We start from the raw sequence: 22,999 nt of genomic DNA on the forward strand, positions 1-22,999 counted from the left end.
CAGAATTCTGTCAAACGACCACCGATTTCTCGTTGGTCGTTTAATCGTTGTCTGCTATTACAGGAAACGATTATCATTCAAATCCGAATGATCTAAGGATTTTGCGAGCGATAATCGTTCCTTGTAATACGGCCCTAAGCCACTTTAGCTCTATGGCCACCACAATGTGGTGCTCTTAGGCAAAGGAGGGTAAGAAACGTTAATTTGCAGACAGAATGCGCTTTAATTCTTTTCACTGAACCCTAGAGGAGGTCTCTCCAGTTAACCAAGGTACTGTTTTTTGAGATCCAAATACTTGGACTCTAGACAGAGAAATTGTCCCTAAGAATTGTGTTCCACTCTTCAAAAATAAAGAAAAAGAAAAAGAATACGATATTGCTAGGAGGAAAATAATTAAACGAGACGCTCACCTTTAGGGATCTGGCACACCCACTCCAGCCGAGCATCACAATGGAAGGGTTTCAATCTGAAATTTGTTTCAGGATAGTTTATATCCATAATTCCCATCCAGTACGTTCGTTTTGGTAGATTAATCTATATTGTTAAAGCGGAAAAAAACAACAATAAATAGACGAAACATATCAAAGCAAAGGCATTGTGAAAAATTAATCGAATAGGTGTAGGCGTCATTAAGTTACTTACTTACTCTTAGGACCTACCAAGTTAAATAGTTTTGCAAAAAAAAATAAAAAATCTATAGTATATCTAGCTATAAATAATATACTATATAATAGGAACATTGAGAGGAATTTATCAAACCTGTGCCTGAAGTAATTCAGAAAAATTCAGCGCCTTTTTCCTGAAGTACACACTGGTTGCCGCGTGTACCTTTTGGTAAATCCAATGCGAGATGGGGGCAGGGTCTTTACGTTAGACCAGCGTACTTGTACACTGATAAATAACATAAATGCCTCACATCCCATATCTCCAACCACAGTTTTTTTTATATAATAGCTCCTCTTTAAACGGCACAAAGATAATTGAATGTTCTTCAAACGTACATGTTAGTCCTTGGACTAACTATCTAATCCACCAGAATAGGGTCAATAATAATAATATTTTTATTTATACAGCGCCAACAGATTCTGCAGCACTTTACAAATTCAGGGAGTACGGAGTCAATGTCTGCAGCCTACAAATAAGCTCTTCACGTATGACAACCCACCTCAAATGCAGCACAGTCCCGGAGAGTATAGTCGTCTTCCTGAAACTCACTCAGCACGGTAGAGGAAATCTTTAGAAGACAGATATCACACGGTCAAAACACATTCACGAAAAGTCACAGATCACATCCAATGCACAGAATAAACTTGAGCAGCTCTGAATACTACATTACAGAATGATCTTTTTCCTTACACTTTGTTATTATGGGACGTGTGCCTAGAAGACAGAAGGTTCCAACAATAACTTACAGGACTGCAGGGAACGATGTATCATGTTTCAGCCACTAACCCATGTGCAATACTAACCTGCAATTTATTCTCAGACCAGTTACTGCTTAGCTTATAAAATAATAATAATAATGATAAGTATGAGCCTATTAGTGGATTGGTACTGCACTATTCATCCCGTATGCTCAGGGGTGGATTAACTTTACCATAGGCCCCAGGCTGTTCACCAAGCCTAGGCCCTCCGCCCCACCCCACTGTAACTATAACTTTAGTATTCCTCCTCCATAGTGAAGACTGTACAGGACCTGTGGTGACAACATTGTCACATGTTAAAGGGGACCTGTCTCCCCGGCTGCCAGGGTGAAGCCTGCCTGACCCCCCCCCCCCCCGGTGGAGCCCATTATACTTATCCCCCTCAAGAAGTCCCGGTCCCGCCGCCAAGAAATCCCAGTCAGAAGCCGTGCGCGCGCTCACCAGAGACGAGTCCAATGCCCATAGAGAATGACTGGAGGAGTCATTCTCTATGGGTGTCAGACTCATCTCTGGTGAGAGCGCACAAGGCTTCCGAAGGGGATTCCTCGGCGGTGGGACCGGTTCTGGGACTTCAAGGAAGGGGTAAGTATAAGGGGCTCCACTTGGGGGGTTTGAGCGGGCTTCATCCCAGCAGCCGGGGTGACAGGTCCCCTTTTAAGGTCCTTTGGTATGTTCTTTAATGTTACTGAATTGTCTCCTGGCTACAGTTTTGCCCTGATTTGTGCAAAATTGTGGTAAAAAAGATGTACTTTTTTGCAAATTATGGCAGAACTGCAGCCAGGAGACAAAACACCACTGAAAGAATACATCTGTTTGGGTGGCCAAGGGCCCCTGACTACCGCCCAAAACGGACCTATTATAATACTGCCTATGCTTTACAATGCTGCTCTGAGAGCGCCAAATCCTGTGTCCTCACACCCCATAAAGCAATGGTAGAGTGATCATACGCTAGGAAAGGGGAAAAAAAAATCATCATGAAACTACTATTTATGTGTACTGGGCCTCAGAAAGGAGGGGATTTCATAGTTGCAATCCACAGACTATGGGTTAAATTTGGTTCCATCACATAAGAGAATCATATTCTGACATATAATGATGCTTGAGAAATAAACTTACTGGATGGCCATCGCTCCATTCCCAGTTTCCCAGATTTCTTTTATTTAAACCCAGCCAGACCCATCGTGTATTACTAGTCCTGCTAAAAGAAAAATGTCCGCAAATTACCGCTTTGATACATCTTACACTACTAATAGTTGTATCGATTGTGTTAACTGATTAGAATGTTTGAAAATCTTAGAATAAGAAATGGAAACATTTTTGAAATTTGAGTAGTTGCTATCGGTAACACTGTGGTTTTTCTATGCAGTTCATTACAGAAAATCCAATTTTACATGCATTAGTGGTCTGGCTATAGGAAAACAGATGACTGAGAACACATTAGAACAACAGTATTATATAACAGCCTTGTAGGCAATGGCAGACTAAATGACAGTGGGAGATCTGCTACTTATTGGCTGCGCTCTGTCCTGGCTTATAAAAAGGGGGATTTCTATAGGAGACTTTTATGTTTAGGACATCATAAACAGAGTATCCTGATAGGACAACTGCTTTACAGGGGCATTCTGGGCATATCAATTTTTTTATGTGTTGCTGGGACTGCTATAAAAAAATGCAAAATTTACCTTAAAGGAAAAGTCCGGTGAAAATTTTTATTAAAGTATTGTATTGCCCCCAAAAGTTATACAAATCACCAATATACACTTATTACTGGAAATGCTTATAAAGTGCTTTTTCCCTGCACTTACTACTGCATCAAGGCTTCACTTCCTGGATAACATGGTGATGTCACTTCCTGGATAAAATGGTGATGTCACGACCCGACTCCCAGAGCTCTGTGGGCTGTGGCTGCTGGAGAGGATGATGGCAGGGGGACACTGAGAGACACAGGGCACTAGAGGGACACTGAGCATCCCTCTGCCATCATCCTCTCCAGCAGCCACAACCCGCACAGCTCTGGGAGTCGGGTCGTGACATCACCATTTTATCCAGGAAGTGACATCACCATGTTATCAAGGAAGTGACATCACCATTTTATCCAGGAAGTGAAGCCTTGATGCAGTAGTAAGTGTAAGGAAAAAGCACTTTATAAGCATCTCCCGTAATAAGTGTATATTGGGAATTTGTATAACTTTGGGGGGCAATACAACACTTTAACAAAAATTTTCACTGGACTTCTCCTTTAACTGGGTCCCCTGCAGCTCCTGCTGTGACATCTTTTGGTCCCCCACTCGTCACTTTGCTTCCTACTTCTGAGACAGACACGTCTCAGTGTGATGGTGCGCTCAGCCAACTACTGTTCGCAGCCACATGTCAGTGATAAGCTGAGTGGCTGTCCATCTTAGAAGTAAGAATGAGGAGTGGGGACCAGAAGACGTCACAGTGGGTGACGTTCTTGGGTTCACACATAGTATTTGTTCAGCATTTTTAGCAAAAACAGGTGTAGAATTGAGAAAAACTATAATAAAAAGATCTCCCCCTTTTGTAAACAGACAAATATGTTTTTTGGGTAAAATATGGACGTACCCCAATGAAGATTTTAGGAACGAATACAAGTTGTTCATATCTTGCATGTGTGAGAAACTGACAAGATGGCCACCAAATTCTTCACAAATCCCTTCAGCTTCTTCCCATGTTCTTTGCTTCAGAAGTCTCTCTTTATGAAACAGCTACAATAAAAAGATATACAAAAAAGTTCATGAAATAAATATTTTCCCCAAAAAAGATTGTTGGAATTGTGGAGATTTTTGTTTTTTTCAGAATGAAAATATAGAAGTATATAAGTCTTTGGTATGGGGGTCAGTGGCAATGCCTTTTACCGCCATGCCACCAAACCTGTCATCTATGCTCACAGGATACGGGCACTGTTAGGGTCCTATTATACAGGCTGACTGGGGCCCGATCATTTAAGTAAACAAGCGCCAATCTGCTATATCAGCGCTCGTTTACTGGGCCAATTAGATGGCCCGATAATTGGGCAGCAAGGGCTGCATGGACATCGCCAATGATGTCCATGCAGCCCTTGCCCAAACACCTGATACCTTACCTCTCCCTGCTCCCAGTCTTCTCTCCTGTGCTCCGCAGCTTACCAGTCCTGGCAGCAACGGCCTGTCAGCTCACAGGCCGATTATCGCCTCATGTGATAGGGCCCTTAGTGGTACGTGTATTCTGCTGACCGTGTCAGGGATGGCAGCTTCAGAGATGTTGACTTCCCCACAGCTGACAGTGACACCAAACAAGGATCAAAGTCAGAGGAATACTGGTTCTCCTGATAGACATTTCGGTCGGCTCTACCATAAGCCTGTAGGCTGATCACAGCTTCCATCTTTTTCAATGGGGAGATGCTAATAAGCTATTGCCAGATACCTCTATGAGAGAACATGTTGGGATGCCCCCATACACATTACACGGTAGACGATTGCAAAAATTGGTGGGTTTGACAGAAACGATATAAAAACATTTAAAAATTTCTATAATTTTGTAATCACATAATTCAGATTATAAGAAGTTTCCTACCTTGTAGCAGTACAGGTCTGTCCCAGGCTTCCATCCATCAGGACATGTAGTGGGAGGGGGTTTGGGGGGCTCTTCCTTTTCTGCTGCTCCAATCCTGTTTTTGCAGATCGATAAAGCTTTGAATGTTTTGCAGTCTTTCACCTCCCATTTTCCAAGAGATGATCCCGTGGCCATAGCTACACATCCTCCGGCTAACGCTGCAAAACACATTAACAGCCGATATGTATTAAGACGTAATAAAAGTTGCAAATCGGGTGCGTTCTGGAGTATTCATTACCCTGAACCAGAGAAAGTGACAAAGTCTCTAATGGCTAAGGATGGATGGATTTATATGAGAAACTAAACTAAATAAGTTAAAATAGGAGTAAATTAAATAGAATTAATAATAATAATTAAATAATAAAAATACAGAATTAAAATAGAATAAAAATAAAAACTAAAGTAAAATAAGTTAAAATGAAAAATTTTTAATAAATAAAATAGAAGTATATATAAATAGAATAAATAATAACAACACTAATAATAACAACAACAAAAACAATATAGAATTAAAATAAATAAAGACTAAAAAAACAAAAACAAATGAATAAATAAAATAATAAAAACACACATACAACACCACACTGCAGATTATCCACCTAAGGCCATGTTCACATGGCGTAAGGGACCGGCCGTTCCGTGACCCGGCCGGGTCACGGAGCGGCCGGTCTCTGTAAAGATCATCCCGCCCGGTACTGCAGTACCGGCCGGATGATCTTTATGGCCGTAGAGTTGTAATGCGGGCGCATCAGTGTGCGCCCGCATTTAGAACTCTCCATAGCACACTGTGAAGCAAGCGGACGCAGAAAACTGACAAGTCAGTTCTTCCCATAGAAGAAAATGGAGTGTGCCTAGGCGTACAAAGTACGGCCGTTGTTGCCATCGTACTTTCACGCTGTGTGAACATTGCCTAAATCTGGATGGAAAGTGTACATATAAGTCTGAGCCTTACCTGGCTGATGGGTGTTCCAGTTGGAATAGGTGGGGTCTTTCATCCCGTTCTCACTCTCCCAATAGTAATCTCCCGTACCATTTACATCCCGTAAACTTGTCCAGAAATATTTCCCTTCAATATTACTCTGCTTTCTCATTAAGGAGTTTAGGAATTCCTGCTCAAACCTGATTTTAGGATAAAACACTGGCATCAAAAACTTATAATCAACCGTGATCAATAAGACAAAGTGATGAAAAAAAACAAATGTTACCGGCTTGTAATGGTGAGGTTGCATCGCGCCTCATAGGAAACTTCAGTCGTGTTAAAAAGATAGCAGTATTCTCCATGTTTTCTCCAGTTCTATGGAGTAAAATGAATATGTTCATGTTACTTTCAAATCAGGGAGGCTGAAGGACCATAGATTCTCTAGGTAAGATGACGTGAGCCCTCTCGGTGACTCTTACTGACTGAGGGGTTAGGCCTCGATCAGGCCGGTAGAAGGGGGAGAACCCTGCCTAGCAGGGAGTGCTATATAATGTAACACACCACAAAGAGAGGGAGAATATACAGAGGGACAATAACACACAAGTTTCTGGCTGGGATTTATTTAAATTTTGCTTCTGTGTGTAGAAGATACTTTTAATAGTTAATAGTGGGAGGGTAAAGCATTGCACCTTATCTTGAGGACATCCGGAGTCAGAGCTGGTGGCGTTCTTTATTACACCAGGCTTCCTGCAGATGGACGTTAACGTCTTTGAACAATTTCTCACTTGCCAGCGGCCAGTCTGGTGGAGAGGAGAGTAAACTTTCTTTTAATTAAAAACTCACACAGTAATTAAAAAAAAAAAAAAAAAAGGATTAAGAACAGTAAAGTACTTTTTAGGCAGATGATACAAACCGCTTAAAAAAAAAAAAAAAAAAGGAGTATTTTAAGCTGAAGTGGATCCTTATGAAAATATAAGGCAGGTTCATACAGTATATATCTGGCGATCCGGCACTAATTAAGATGGGAAAGGATGAGAACACCAGATGCCACAAGCATCCAATGTGCAGTCCACCATGTTATGCATACATATAATATACACATGCGTAATTACATGGAAGCCAATGGGCATTGTGAGGAAGTCTGTTAGGGAGAGCGGACTTCACTGTCTTACCCATCTGTCACAGCTATGTATTGCAAGTATAATAAAAAGAGAGATGTACCTGTCCTGAAAAGGACACGCAGTTTGGAGTCACATTGAATGGAGGTAACGGTTCATTCTGATCCCAGTAGGTGAATTGGGCTTCTGTTCCATCAGACCACTTAAAAAATGGTGGAACTAACTGGTTGTGGAATCCTGACCAGATACTTTCAGTTTCTGAAAAGGAAAGAAATACAAAAACACTTCCATAAAACTTATTTAAAAAAAACAAAAAAAACAAAAAACACGACAAACACAAACGGAAGAATCTTAAGCTAGGTTCACATCCCGATTTTACAGTCAGTCTCACGGCATACGACAGCATCCATTTTTACTATCCGTTTTTTCCCTTATAGAATAGATACATTAAACGGACAGCAAAATTGTGATGTGAACCTAGCCTTAAGGGTACAAACAAACACACACACGTAAACGCAGCAGATATGCAGCAGATCTGCAGCAGATTTGATGGTGCAGATTTGATGCTGTGTTCAGTTATTTAGATCTAATCTGCTGCGTATTTGCTCCGTATCGCAGCAGTAAATACGCTGCGTATACGGTGTGTGTGTTTATACCCTAAATGTTCCAATCATTGAACTTAAAGGAGATTTCTCATTTAATAAGTTATCCCCTATCCACAGGACGGGGGTACCTAGATGATCGTGTGTGGGGGACCTCACACACACACACACACACACGACCTTAGGACCCCAGTCTCCTGTTTGAAAGGATTGGTGGGGTGGGCATGTGTGCCGTCACTCCATTCCATTTATTCTCTTCGGAAGCCGAATACTGTACTTGAGGCCATCAGCTAGATGTTCCCTATCCTGTGGAGGGGATAACTTTGTCAGAAGGGAGAACATCTTGAAAGCTGTGATCAAGCTGGAGGGGTCGGGAAACTCTCAAATTCGACATAGATAGGACCTGCATTGGTCAGACTTTAAAGGGGAAGTCTGATGATTTTTTAAAATGCGGCTGCCAGCAGGGGCAAGGGGAAAATTGATTACAAGACCGGCTTCGGGACCCCTGCCAGAAGGCAATTCCTCCCCGAGTTGTGATGACGTCATGACTTGGGGGGGGGGGGGAGGCCTGTCTCAGCTGAAGGACTGGCATGGCATCCCTCCACCCCTAGCCAGTCCATGAGCAGGGTCGTGACATGTCAGCACCGGAGATCCCAGAGCCTGGCAGGGGTCCCGAGGCCGGTCTTGCCACTCAACGCAGGCAGGGGGAGAGGTAAGTTCCTACTGCCCCTGCTGGCTGACGCATTTTAGGAAATCGCCGGACTTCTCTTTTAAAAGGGTTATTCAAGTTTAGAAAACATATCTGGTTTCTTCCAGAAACAGCACCACTCTTGGGCTCAGTATGTGTACGATATTGTAGCTCAGTTTAACTGAAGTAAATTAATTTGAGTTCTAAGACCACACGCAACCTGTGGATAGGTGTGGTGCTGTTTTTGCAAGAAAACAACTGTATTGTTCTAAATCATGTCAATATGCAATACATGTCCCAGATGAGAATACCCCTTTAACTAATTTAGCTTTTTTTTTTTTTTTTTTAAGGTGGAATGGCTATTAAAACACAGCAATCTGTTCTTGTAGATATTTGTATTCTCCATTAAACCTCTTGTTCTTCCTACTGGAAATGTATAATGACATACAGAACTGGGCATAACCAGTCCATATCAACAGAAAGTGGATGTGTCCAATCAGTAGTGCAGTGTCAGGTGAATGGTAATGCCTGTCTAATGGTCTTATAACACGGAGCGATTTTTAACGATTATCGACTAACGATAAACAATCGCAAACGAGATTGTTTATCGTTAACCTGAAATCGTTCCCCATATTACACAGAACCTTGGTCGTTCGTTACTACGATCGTTACTGTGATTACTATTATCGTTTATTCCTTCTGATCCCAGCAAAACAATGAACAATGTGCAATTACACTGAACGATTAGTGTAATTTTCGCACGATAATCAGCCCTAACTATTCACACATTTCCAGGAGGAACAACCAAGAACTGTAGGAAAAGTTCCAGACTGGTTCTTTAATGGAAAAACACAAGTATTTCCTAAAGCCGATATGTGAGGAGAGTGAATAAATCCCATTAAAGCAAAAAAACAGTCAGGGAGCCATTCCTTGTAGACTATACTATGCAGATGACACCTTCCATCTCTATGACATACCTCTTTGAAACTTTGTCACCACAAGTTCGACATCGGCCAAAGAGTGAAGACTTATTGAACTTGCATTCTCCTTCTTGCAGGAAAGTTCAGCTTCCTGCCAGGTCATCGGCTCCTGGAGCACATAACAAAATCCATTGTATGCCGTCCAGTTTGCAGCGCACTCAGTCTCCGAGTAATGCCAATAATCTGCCGAAGAATCAGAGGGAATTATAAAAAAAATGTTTCCCAATCTAAAACAGCAATCCCCAACCCAGGCTGTCCAGCTGTTGCAGGACTACAACTCCCAGCATGCCGTCGGGAGTTGTAGTTTTGCAACAGCTGGAGAGCCCCCAGTTGGGGGATCAATAAAAAGTGAAAAATAATTTTGTCCAAACTTACCCACGGGCTCAGCTTTGGTATCGTTGCCGCTCTTCTTGCAGACATACGGGAGTGCAGCATCACATGGGAAGATCTCAAACTGACCAGAGTTTACATTCAACTTTCCACAACTTGAACCATCGATCAAGGAAAATGCAGGGATTCCTGGAATAAAAAAAAAAAAAAAAAAAAAGGGGTCAATGGATGCAGCTACAGTATGTATATAGCACTAGTGTGTCAGAGGAACAGTATACAAATTAGACAGAATAGACAGTATAGAGTTGCCAATACACCTTTATAGTAAAAGTTGGCTATTGCAAATGGTATTAAAGGGGTTATCCAGCGCTACAAAAACATGGCCACTTTCCCCCTACTGTTGTCTCCAGTTTGGGTGGGGTTTTGAAACTCAGTTCCATTGAAGTAAATGGAGCTTAATTGCAAACCGCACCTGACCTGGAGACAACAGTAGTGGGAAAAGTGGCCATGTTTTTGTAGCGCTGGATAACTCTTTTAATCTTGGGTCTATGTAACACTTAAAGGGGTTTTCTGAAGAGAAAATCCTTTTTCATCGCTCTAATAAACTTATATTCAGAAATAAATTTATTTTATTTTATTGCTTTCCTTCTGCTGTCTTCTGTAGTCTTCACATCCTGTAACCAACCTCCTGTTCCTACTGTATGCTCTACTTGGGGATTTAGCCAACTCTTTCTCCCTCTATGTGGTAGACTCCTATGGATGTAGCGGGCGGGGTTATAGTCGAGACATTGTGGTGGGAGATAAAGTTGGCTGATTTCCAAGCTAGAGTGTACAACAAAAACAGGAAGTCCATTAACGGATCAACACAAGGTGGGGGATGGGTCAAAAAGATAACAGAGCAGACCGTTTGCATGGGGAGCCTATTTGGTCGCATCCCCTTTGTTCATGTACCTTTATCCCAATTGATAAAATTCAAGGGGCTATTGTCTGACCACTGCCAGCCAGCACTGCTCTCCAAGCGATTAAGGCCAATCCATATGGAATCTGGGAGATCTTCCATTTCTGAAAAATAAACATTTTATTTTATTTTATTTTTTTTACATAACACTAAAATGTAACCATATATTAACACATAAGATCAATTACTGTAAGACAGAAAAATAAATCATAGATCAGAACTAGAGAAGTGTGTGTGTTTTTTTTTTTTTTTAGAACAAAAATTTTTAAGCTTGACCGTTCAAAAACGAGGGGAGGAGAGTATAGCTTTTTTTTTTTTTTCTTTTTAGTTTCTGTATGAGGTGGCATTCACAAAAAAAACAAAAACATTCCTGCCTGGAAAACCCCTTTAAATAAGACAGCATATTTTCCTGACACATCAACATCCCTGCTACTTATGTACAGACAAGTCTGATCCTTTATACTAAAAGTCACAAGCAAAAAGGATTTCTGTGAAATTGTCCTATTCACATTTACAGAACGTCAAGCGAATTCCCATGAATTTGACTCATGGGGGATTTCTGTGAAATCAGCCCGGAGTGTAAAGAATACAGTGTGACCAGGGCCATGGGAACCGCTTTCATTTTCTTTTTCTATTTTGGTCATAGAAAAACACTTATTCTTCTTATGGAGTTTCAGGAGATCATTCCAAACAATGGCTCCTCCATAACGAAAAGTAAGCTGTGGGGTATGCTTTTGTAATGGCCGTCAATTGGTGATGTATACAACTGTATCTCGTTAAGTATTTCCCAATTAAATGTTTAATATGTGGACGTCCAACCACTGGGACCCCCACCAATCACAACAATGCGTACTACTGCTCCATTTGAAGGGAACCGGGCACCAGTACAATGCTATCTAATCTATCGCCATGATGTTATAGAGCAGGAAGAACGGAGCAGATTGATATATAACTTTGTGGAAAAAGATTCAGTATAACTTGCAACATGTTGACTAAAATCCCTGATCATTTTCTGAGTTAAGGAGTCCAGTGGGCGGTGTCACTCAATGGACTGGACACTTTAGCATGGAAACATCAGAGATTTCAATCAATAATTTACAAGTTATACAGATTTTTTTCTTATAAAAGATATATATCAATCTGCTCAGATCTTCCTGCTCTATACCATGATGGTGATAGCTTAGGTAGCATTTTCATGGTGATTGGTTCCCTTTAAAGATGCTAAGGCACAAGGATCACACATGGGGCCCTCCAGCTGTTGTAAAACTACCACTGTCAAAAAGAGGGGCACAGTGGCAGATAAATATATGGCGTCCAAACTCTGGGACTCGCCGTACAGACACACTAAAGTCCCAATATTCACTGTCTAAGGAGAGTCCTGATAACTGCAGATGCAAGAAAGACTAGAGAGGGGAGGAACCAGTAAGAAGGAGGAAAGGACAGAAAAAGCAGATTACAGAGCACCAGGTTTGCTACAATGTATGTGCAATATGGCGATTGTGCAATAACGATAATAAACTGAATGAAAGCACAGACTGTAAAAAAGGAAAAGGGCAACGATTATATGTACAGAATTGCTGCTAAATACCAGTGACTGTCTAAGCAGATTCTAAAGTTCCTCTCTATATTATCAGGGACAGTAAATATCCTCTGTCCCTCTCCACAGATTAATAGAAGAGCCAGAGACAGCCGTTCATCTTCAGCTACATTCACGTCTGCATCAGAGGTTCCAGTAGACGCTTCCACTGCAAATTCCACCATATACTCTGGACACAATAGAACAGGTTGGATGGCAGAAACCCAACAGTCCCTATAAAGGTCAAAGGAGTCAGTCGAGTGCACCTGATGTTCAGCACGCAGAAGATCGGGCATGGTTGGTGGAGTGAATCTTGCCTTAGAGTAGCTTTACACGTACCGTATCGCTGCGTTTTTATCGCTGCATTTTTGGTGCGATTTTTACATGCGATTTTTGATTTTCACATGAAAATCATGTGAAAATCAGAACGCGCATGTAAAAAAAATAAAATAAATCACACCAAAAACGCAGTGATACGGTACGTGTGAAGGCACCCATAAAGGGGTTATCCAGCGTTACAAAAACATGGCCACTTTCTTCCAGAGACAACACGACTCTTGTCTGCAGTTTAGGTGTGGTTTGCAATTAAGCTTCATTCACTTCAATGGAACTGAGCAGCAAAACCCCGCCCAAGCTGGAGACAAGAGTGGGTCTGTCTCTGGAAGAAAGTGGCCATGTTTTTGTAGCTCTGGATAACCCCTTTAAAAGGAGAATGCTGGGGAATTCTAAAAATCTGGTGCAGGCAGGGGGTTGAGGGGAACATAATAATGAATCTATACTTACCTGTCTCCGTGCCCCTATAGGGAAGTGTCACCTGCTTCCTAACAGCTGCCGGGCTTCAGTTTATCACGGTTACCTGCATCATCACGTCCTGGTAGGAAGTAGTCGCTGAGCAAGTCAGTGACCGCAGCGGTGTCCCTTCCCATTCACTGGCTGGCTGAGCAGGCATTCATGACGTGGCAGGAGCACGAGCTGACAGAGGCCAGTGGGGTTCTTTGACTGATGGCACTGCGCTACGGGGACGGCCAAGTATAGATTCTTTATTATGTTTCCCTCACTCCCTGCTGGCACCGGATTTTTAGATTTTACCAGAGTTCTCCTTTAAATGGCCACTGTCACTTTAAACTTTTGACATGTCTCAAGGTTAGGCTTAAGATTGGGGGGGCATTAATGAAACATACACCCTAGGCGTTCACCCCTTCTCCCTGGCGTACGCCTGCCGTATGCCCTGCTCGCCCGATGGCCGGGCTGGGGGAGCTTGGGGCGGCGTGACAAGACGGGGAGGAGGCATGGCCTCCATCAACGCCTCATTTATCATGATTCATGATCCAAATCTACACCTGCTGGTTCAGGCCCTGGCCGGCCGAATTCACTAAGAGGTGTGCGCCTCTTAGTGAATCCTGTTGGGGGAAAGGGGAAGGGGGGGGGGGGGGCTAATATAAGACCAGCGGTCTTCATAAATTCCCCCCCCCCCCCCAGATGTTTATCAAGAGCTGGTCTTCCTGTGTTTAACTGGACAATTCTCCAGGTTCTTATCCAATGATGAGTGGGGGGTAAGGACACCCAGACCCTGACCGCTTATAGCTTTACATGACCACTGACCTCCATTCTCTTGATCGGTGCGGGTTCTAGTAGTTGGCTGCCACCCTGTGGAACCCATTTAACCTCTCCCACTATGATGAAATGTTAAGTGGTGTCCAATCCTTCCTTTCACGACTCCTTTTACAATGTCTAAAATGCAGCCAACACCAGTTTTTCCAGTTTTTGCATCCTGTGAGAGTGGATTTGCCATAGACCAGTTTTCATAGAATTTTACTATACACTTACTATACTACTATTATACTCCTATCCCACATTGCTGAATGTTCTTTACTTTAAGGAGCTCGGAGAATGACTCATACAGACAATAGCAAACACTGGACTGTGTGGGTAAGATTCTGCAGTTGCTTATTAACCACATACTGGCAAGTTCCAGCAAACACGTCTGTTTTTTTCCTGTTCCAGTGGCTTCATAAGAGTTTACCCTGTTCACACTTGTTGTGTTATAACTGCAGATGGCACCAATAAGTAAGCCCGGCCAACAATATCTACAAGGAAGGACAGTGTATTGCGGAGTCGGGAGAGATAATGGTTGGCCGAATATTCCTAAAAGTGTATAAATTTCATTTTTTTTTCTTTCTTTCCTCCATCCACCTACATCACCCAACCCTCAGATATAGAAATCATTCTTTTCTCAACCATGTGACTGTGGGTCCTAAATTACAACATATTGGGGGGGATTTATCAAACTGGTGTAAAGTAGAACAGGCCCAGTTGCCCCTAGCAACCAATCAGATTCCTCCTTTCATTTTCCAAAGAGTCTGTGAGAAATGAAATGTGGAATCTGATTGGTTGCTAGGGGCAACTGGGCCTGTTCTACTTTATACCAGTCTGATAAATATCCCCCGATATGTTTTCCACATTCTTTAGAATAACATTACTTGCTGAAATTCCAATAAAACATATGGAATTTCACGTGACTGCATAAATAGACAACCACTGATGCGGCCAGTGACAGCACTGGACAAGCCCAGTCTATGGCCTTAGACCAGTCTCACGAAAACAGAACACAGCCGCATTTTCGCATCTGTATTACTGCTGCAAGTGCCGCCTGACTGCGTTTGTGATGACTTGAACCATCATCAAACCAACACTCACTAAAAACTCCTGTGTAAAACCTAACTTAAAGGGGCTGTCCAGCGAAAATCCCTTTGTGGGAAATCAATCGGTTTCAGAAACTTATTTGGATTTGTATTGTACTTCTAATTAAAAATCTCCAGTCTTCCAGTACTTATCAGCTGCTGTATGTCCTTCAGGAAGTGGTGTATTCCTTTCAGTTTGACACAGTGCTCTCTGCTGACATCTCTGTCATTACTGAACCCTAGTCAGGATTTGCCAGTCCTCCTGACACATCCTTCTTAATAAATACTTTGTATAGAACAACAATGCCTTCAATTAATCCTCTGTTATTCCTCCTGGATAGGTAGAAATAAACTGACAACTGGGCGTTACCATTTCTCTATAAAAGGGATGTGTCACGACTTTAGCACTGTCCAGTCTATGCTAGCACAGTCAGACAGCAGGGGACAGTTCTTACTGACGTAAGGACTCATAACCCTCAGTTGTCAATTTCCTCATTTTCAGGAGGAATAACAGAGGGCCGGACGCCACAAGTCAGTGTTTTAAGAAAAGCTGCTCCTTCTATAGAGCACAGGAGTATTCAGTATAACAGACATGTCCGAGAAGTCAGCAGGTTCTCTATAAATTCACCTTTGTTCAGCTTTGTCCATAAATCTTATCGAGGAGCGGAGTTGGGGGAGGATGCCTGCCTGTAGTAATAACTATCTATTATAGTTGGCAGCGGTCTCGGGAACGCTCACATGACTGAAGTGGGAGCTGTAAAAGTGAATGTTATATGGGACTGATTCATCATCAAACAATGGGGACTTTTGGGGAAGTTTTCACTACTTTGGTTACTGGGACTCTCTATATACCGCTGAAATGTCCACCTTTAAACACCTTAAGGGTGCCTTCACACGTACCGTATCGCTGCGTTTTTATCGCTGCATTTTTGAGGCGTTTTGATTTTCACATGATCGCACCAAAAACGCAGCGGTAAAAACGCAGTGATACGGTACGTGTGAAGCTACCCTAAAGGGGTTCTCCAGGCTAACAAAAAACCATGGCTGCCTTCCTTCAGAAACACAACCAGTCTTTAGTTGTGGTTTAGCAGCTTACTCCCACAGTTAATGAAGCCAAACTGTAATACCACACATAACCTGAGGACAGGGATGGAGCTGAGTTTTCCAGAAGCAGATGTGTTTTCCGATCTTGGATAATCTCTTTAAAAATCTTTTCTATCTGTGAATGAGCCGCCTAAGGCAATCACAATGGGTCATACAAAATGGTATGCTTAAGTCCTACTGGGACTGTTACTGTAAGCACTGGCAGCTCTAGTCCCGGACAAAGGATAGATAAAGCAACAATAGGTCAGACAATTTACTACTCACCGATGATGTACTGCAACTCCTCTGGACTGGATATGCTCAATAAATCGGCACCCTGGCTCTGACATGACAGATAGGCTTCCTTCCACTTCAGGACAGCGTTTGTATTGAACTGGTAACATTGCTGGAGGTCTGAACTCTGATTCCAGGTGCCACCACAGCCGCTCACTACAGCAGGGATATAGGAAGATAGGAAACATATAGATGTTCATCCCACACTTTCATACACTACATTTATTACTGGATCATTCATATAGGGAGTCAAAGGTAAAGACTTAGTCGTGGACTAACAACTCACAGATTCAAACTAGGAAACACCCTATTTCTATATACTGACACTGGAGTACCCCTTTAAGGCAAGGGCTGTGCGATTATAGAACCGTGTAATAGGTGCGGTAAGCAAGACGCTATCTAGCAGATTGAGGATTGCTTACCATGTGGATTGGGCCGTCTAAGATGGCCTTAAGGGTATGTTCATATGGAAAGTATAAACCTCCAAAAATAGCCTTTAAAACAGCTTGTTAATCAGCTCCTATTACTTTCAATGTGAGCTGCCAGGAGGATCTACAATGAAAGAGTAACATGTCACATGTCCCCATTGAAGTACATGGGAGGTGAAAACCATGCAATTTTTCTCCCCCATAGGAACATACCATTAAAGTGTTCCATTCCCCCGCACACCATTCCTCTCCACACCCCCGGCACCACTCCTCCGCATCCATATCCTTCACCACTACCCTGCACACATCCCCGCACCACTCCCCTGCACATCCCACCCTCGCACCACCCCCTGCAAACCCCGCCCTCGCACCCCCCCTGCACACCCCACCCTTGCCCCACTTCCCTGCACACCCCCCCGCACCTTTCCTCTGCCCACTCCGCCCTCACACCACTTCCCCGCAAACCCCGCCCTTGCACCACCCTTCGCACCACTCCCCTGCACACCCCGCCCTTGCACCACTCCCCTGCACACCTCGCACTACTCCCCTGCATTCCCCCACACCTTTACCCTGCCCACTCCACCCTCACACCACTTCCCTGCACACACACTCTGCACCACTGCCCCTGCCCACCACTCCTCTGAATACCACCACTTATGGACGCTGCCACAGATATCCAAGCTTTGTACTTGCTCTTTCTAGCAGCTCCATAGCCAATGAAAATAGCGGCGGCACACCTGCCAAACAGCTGCTCTATTTCAAACAAATGAGTCGGGGGCCCATTCTGGAGATTGTGTGGGTTCCCAGAGGTCAGCCCCCTATCAATATCACTCTTATCCCCCATTAAGAAACAATGATGACTTGATGGAAAATGTGCCCACACTCCTATCTCCTCACATGTCACACACACTCTGTTTAGTTCCTGGAGTGCTACCATCCCTGACACAGGCGGAGAGGAATCTGTGGGCAAGGTACAGGAGAAACTTTGATCCGAGTCTACAGACTATAACCTGGGTCTGTAATATATACAGTAAAAACAACTCTCTAATATAATATTATATATACATATATATATATATATATATATATATATATATATATCCAAAGACAGACATATCTAACCTGGCTTTAGGCAGTCCCCTATAAGAGCACTGTCGTCAATGTTTTGAGACGTCGCACACCATTCCTTATTTTCGGCAGCGTTGTAGATACAGTCATGATACCACTTCCCCTCATAAAGGAAAGGAAACTCACAGGGTCTTCCATTAGAATTTCCACCTGTTGTATAAACAACTAAAAAGACAAAAGAAACACAAAAATTATTAAAACATGTACATTTACTGAACAGAAAAGAAAATCCGCACCAATGATATAAACCAGGGACGGGGAACCTTCGGCCCTCCAGCTGTTGCAATACTACAATACCCATCATGCCTAGACAGCCAAAGGCTGTCCAACTTAAATCCAGTATATATAGAGAACATGAGCTGGACTTTACAGGGCTCTTGGTGTGGTGAGGAACACCCCTTGGGCACTCATTTGCAGATAGCTTATATCTTGGTGCTAGAAAGAACCACAGAACTAAAATAAAAATAAAAAAAAAGATAAAAATTGATGTCCAGAATCATAATGGTTGGCCTAATCCCTATATGAGCATAAATGGGGGGCACTGAGCAAGCATCAAAAATGCCACATAGCCTTTCCCCTCCACAGAAGAAAAATACAATAAAAAAAATGAATAAAAAAAATAGCTGGTATAAACCACCTATAAAAACCACGCTGATTTGCAAGCTGTTTTTCCTGGTGGTTTGTACACATGGATTTTACTAACCTTGTAAACACACCCTTAAATGTCCTGGAAACTCTATTACACCTAGGGAATTGCCTCTCTATTACTAGGCTGAGCTACTGTGCTTTGTACTGTACTGTACTCAATGTTGGTAAGTTTTATTTATTGTTATGCATAAAATGTTTGAAGGAGTATATATATTACATTAAAAAGTCCTGGAAACTTTGTACACACTTTTTGGAAAAGAAACTACAAGAGGATATTATGCCAATATTATAATTTGCCAGATTCCACTTGTAAACAAACAAACAAAAAGCATAACCAGGGTGTCGTTTCATCTAAACATTGATGCTCTCTTTGCCTGTTTTTTTTTTTTTTTTAATTTAGAGAGCTAGCTTTAATGCCCAGCACATGTGCACAAACAGGAGATGGGGCCGCGATGTGAATTGTTAGTACAGCTAGACACAATGAATTTTGAGGAGGCTTAAGGCCCTATAACATGGAATGATTATCAGCCGTTACGGACTAAAATCGTAGAAGGCAAAGTAATAGAAGGCAGCAATCAGCCGTCATGAACGATATCGGCTGATCGTTGCAGTCGTTTGTCTTTCAACATGTTGAAAGACAAAAAACTGTGATAGTAGCGATCTGCTGCCGTCGGTCCGCGCAATAGGAGTGGCATCAGCAGTCCGCCGCTATCCTTTATGGGCTGCCCGGACAATCTAGTGATCACCCAGGCAGCTCCCCTCGCGGTTCCCTCTGTACTTACCCGCTCGCTGCCGCCGTGTGTATTGGTGGCAGCGGCGAGCTGGGAACGAGGAGCAAATGAGCGCTGACAGCGCTCATATGCTCCTCTAGTCACCCCGTGTAATAGGGGCTTTAATGTGGCCTTTAATTGCCCAGTTTATGATGGTTGTGGGGGGGGGGGGGGGGTCTGCTAGGAGTTAAAGCCCCTACCAATCCTTAGATGGCTGTTATTACCAGGGCCGGCTCCAGCTTTTTGTGGGCCCTTGGGCGACAGAGCCTCGGCGGGCCCCTTTGAGGAGCAAATCATGGAGAGACAGGCGAGGAAAGATTTGCAGCAGAAAAAACATGCGGCTGCTGCATATCTTTCTCCTCCTGTATCTCCTGATCTCTGCAGTAGTTAGGACTCTGGAGGAGTCAGACACAGTGACAGGAATATATATATATATCATGCTGGTGCTGCTAGTTCTCTAGTATACAGCTCCTTCTGTGTGTGTTTGTGTGTGTGTGTGTGTATATACATACACACAGAGCAGGAGCTGTATACTAGAGAACTAGCAGCACCAGCATTATATATATATATATTTATAATATGAACATGGTGAGACCTCTAGTTCTCCTATATACAGGTCCTGCAGTGATATACAGTGAATATATATATATATATATATATATATATATATATATATATATACACACACACACTGTATATCACTGCAGGGCCTGAATATAGGAGAACTAGAGGTCTCACCATGTTCATATGATAGATAGGAGATAGGGAAATAGATAGATAGATAGATAGGAGATAGATAGATAGATAGATAGGAGATAGATAGATAGATAGATAGATAGGAGATAGATAGATAGATAGATAGATAGATACAGATATCTAGTTGTTTTGTGTATAGAGGTCCTGCTGTAATATATATATATATATATATATATATATATATATATCCTGCTGTAATAGATATAGATATATTACAGCAGGACCTCTATACACAAAACAAGTAGAAGAACCAGCACATACAGGACACTTAGTTTGCAGAGCCTACCTGCTGCCCTCAGGTCATGTGTCCGATCACATGACCCGTGACATCATCAAAGGTCCTTCAGACTCACAGGTCCTCTTTCCTACTCGGCTGTAGGGAAGATTTGTGATGGAAGACAGGTGCTCGGGGGCCCCAGTATGGATCGGCGGGCCCCTAACTGTCACATGCGGCCTCTAGGGGCCCAGTCCTCTTTGTTACTACACTTTTTTTTCTTTTTTACTAACAAAAAAAATGTAGTAACAAACGGGAGTGGGCCCCTAGAGGAGCTGGGGGCCCCGGCATTTGCCCTACTTAGCCGGGTGCTGACGCCGGCCCTGGTTATTACTAAAGGGCATGCATACAATTTTTTAATCTTGCTTTGTACTTATTAAACGTCAATGTTTAGTTTCTCTCCTATACTTGTATGCAGCCTACATGTCCTATCTATGCTCCAGTTCATAATGCCTTTTATCTGATTTTCTCTTTATCTACAACCTGTTGAACTGACCTCCAAGGATGGTTAGCAGTGAACTGTGAGCCCCCATGTATTCAACGCCAAAATTATTTAATTTGGAGACAATCCCGTAAGCAATGGAAATGCAGCCACTTCCCGGCTCCAGTGCAGGGGTCTGCTTTCCACCACTCCGGCTCCTGGTTTGAGCGGAGACCTGGGTCGTGGCGTGTCAATCCCGCTCAACCAGTCAGCAGCTGAGGCTGGACCGCACTTCAGCCGCTGACTGGCTGAGCAGGTCTGACACATCACGACCCAGGTCCCCCGTTAGAACAGGAAGTGGCCGGGGGACCGGAGGAGGGGACAGCGGACCCCTGCGCTAGAGCCGGGAAAGTAAGTGCATGTTGTTATGTTCAGCCACCTCCTCCCTGGCTCTTTTGAGAAAAATGTCCGACGCCGGACTTCCCCTTTAAGGTCTGGAAGAGTAATGCCTCCCTTAAATTTGGGTTGTAATAGAATTTTATATGTAATTCTCGGCCTCTTGCCATAGCAAATAATCATTGTGTTTAAACGGGGTAGTAAATTTTTAATAAAGATCATTTTGAAAAATCGCTTAATTCTGTATTCAGGAAACAAACTAACAATACAAACTTTCAGCTCAAAAGGTGTCTGTATCCGTTTGAAAGCCCTATAGCCTTGCATACTAATATGTGACTATAGAATACTTTTGCAGAGTGAAATGTAAGCTTAGTATATACTCACCATGGGCAGCCCAGCTTAGTATATACTCACCATGGGCAGCCCGGCTTAGTATACCCTCACCATGGGCAGCCCAGCCTAGTATACCCTCACTAGGAGTTACACAGTTTTATACATACTCATGGGATGCACAAAGAGTTGAATGGCAGAAGAACTTATTTCTTATGCGTAGGAATAGGAATCCTTAGGGCCCAGCCTTCTTGTAGATCATACTGGAACAGGCAGAATGGGGGTTGGGGATGGGGCAGAGATGTTTTTACAATGGAGAGGGGGCACGGGAGCTGATAGACTGAAGTTCCTGATTTACAAGTTTCTAGAGAAAAGGATTTGTGTAGAAAACATAACCTGAAATGAGGAAAATCAATCCATGTACCAACATGGCCTGGAGCAGATCCTATATTACTGTAGAACAGCTGGGAGCGACGACAAGGTGTAACATTGTAATAGTTAGTACTGGGATTCATGAAAAGTTTTTTTTTTTTTTCAAAGAGTTGAAATACATGAAATGTTGTAAAATATGTTTTAAAAGGGAAAGTGGGGTATTCTTTCCAGTCTGACAGTGCTCTCTGCTGCCACCTCTGTCTATGACAGGAACTGTCCAGAGCAGGAAAGGTTTTTTATGGAGATTTGCTGCTGCTCTGGACAGTTCACATGGACAGAGGTGGCAGCAGAGAGCGCTGTGTCAGACTGGAAAGAATACATCACTTCCTGCAGGACATACAGCAGCTGATACGTACTGGAAGACTGGAGATTTTTAAATAGAAGTAAATTACAAATCTATAAAAATTGCCTTGTCTCAGTTTCAATCAACTTTAGTTTACCATTTATTCACTCCTTCCATATGCCAAATAATGGTTATACCATTTATCATTATACCATTTACACAAAATATTGCTGTCCATCACTATTTCAATAATCACTAGCAGCGTTCTGTGATTCTGAGTTGTGAGGTTTATTTAAAAAAAAAAAAAAAAAAGAAAAGAAAGAAAGAAAGAAAAAAACAGTATCCCAGCTTTTGGAGTGCTGGCCCACTTGTATATACTGGGGGAGAGGAGGGGGATGCAGCTGAAATCTTTAAATCTGTATTTCAGTGAAATATGAAGATAGAACATATACATTTACAGAAAGCAACTAAGGGTACTATTACATGGCCTGATCATTTTAGTAAACCAGCGCTGATGTGCTAGATCGGTGCTCATTTACTGGACCTATTAGACGGCCCGATAATCGGGCAGTAAGGGCTGCATGGACATCGTTAGCGATGTCCATGCAGGCCTTGCCCAAACACCTGATACCTTACCTCTCCCCGCTCCTGGTCTTCTCTCCTGTGCTCCACAGCTTTACGTTCCCGGCAGCCGCAGCGTTTAAGCGGCCTGTCAGCTGACAGGCCGCTCACACGCTGCTACTGCCGGGACTGGGAAGTTGTGGAGGGAGAAGACCAGGAGCGGGGAGAGGTAAGCCATCAGGTGTTTGGGCAATCATCAGCCGCACATCGCTATTACACGTAGTGATGTGCGGTCGGTGTCCGACAA

General features: G+C 42.9%; 1 protein-coding gene across 2 annotated transcripts in view; it reads right to left on the reverse strand.

The window, feature by feature from the left end:
• Positions 1–22,999, reverse strand: part of LY75 (lymphocyte antigen 75) — a 58,822-nt gene that overhangs the window by 25,098 nt on the left and 10,725 nt on the right. Inside the window, exons 3-16 of one of the 2 annotated variants that reach the window (XM_069982780.1) lie at positions 17,816–17,986; positions 16,257–16,421; positions 10,625–10,735; positions 9,719–9,862; positions 9,341–9,526; positions 7,177–7,331; positions 6,645–6,755; positions 6,242–6,330; positions 5,989–6,155; positions 4,998–5,194; positions 4,008–4,150; positions 2,541–2,619; positions 1,166–1,234; positions 411–534 (exon numbers count right to left, since the gene is read on the reverse strand). In XM_069982780.1, coding sequence (XP_069838881.1) covers positions 411–534; positions 1,166–1,234; positions 2,541–2,619; positions 4,008–4,150; positions 4,998–5,194; positions 5,989–6,155; positions 6,242–6,330; positions 6,645–6,755; positions 7,177–7,331; positions 9,341–9,526; positions 9,719–9,862; positions 10,625–10,735; positions 16,257–16,421; positions 17,816–17,986 — 1,911 coding nt within the window. Of the gene's footprint in view, positions 1–410; positions 535–1,165; positions 1,235–2,540; positions 2,623–4,007; positions 4,151–4,997; positions 5,195–5,988; positions 6,156–6,241; positions 6,331–6,644; positions 6,756–7,176; positions 7,332–9,340; positions 9,527–9,718; positions 9,863–10,624; positions 10,736–16,256; positions 16,422–17,815; positions 17,987–22,999 lie in introns of both variants that reach the window. The other variant, XM_069982779.1, reaches the window with a different exon arrangement.

This window comes from Dendropsophus ebraccatus, chromosome 9 (assembly GCF_027789765.1).
Source record: "Dendropsophus ebraccatus isolate aDenEbr1 chromosome 9, aDenEbr1.pat, whole genome shotgun sequence".
NCBI classification, from domain to species: Eukaryota; Metazoa; Chordata; class Amphibia; order Anura; family Hylidae; genus Dendropsophus; species Dendropsophus ebraccatus.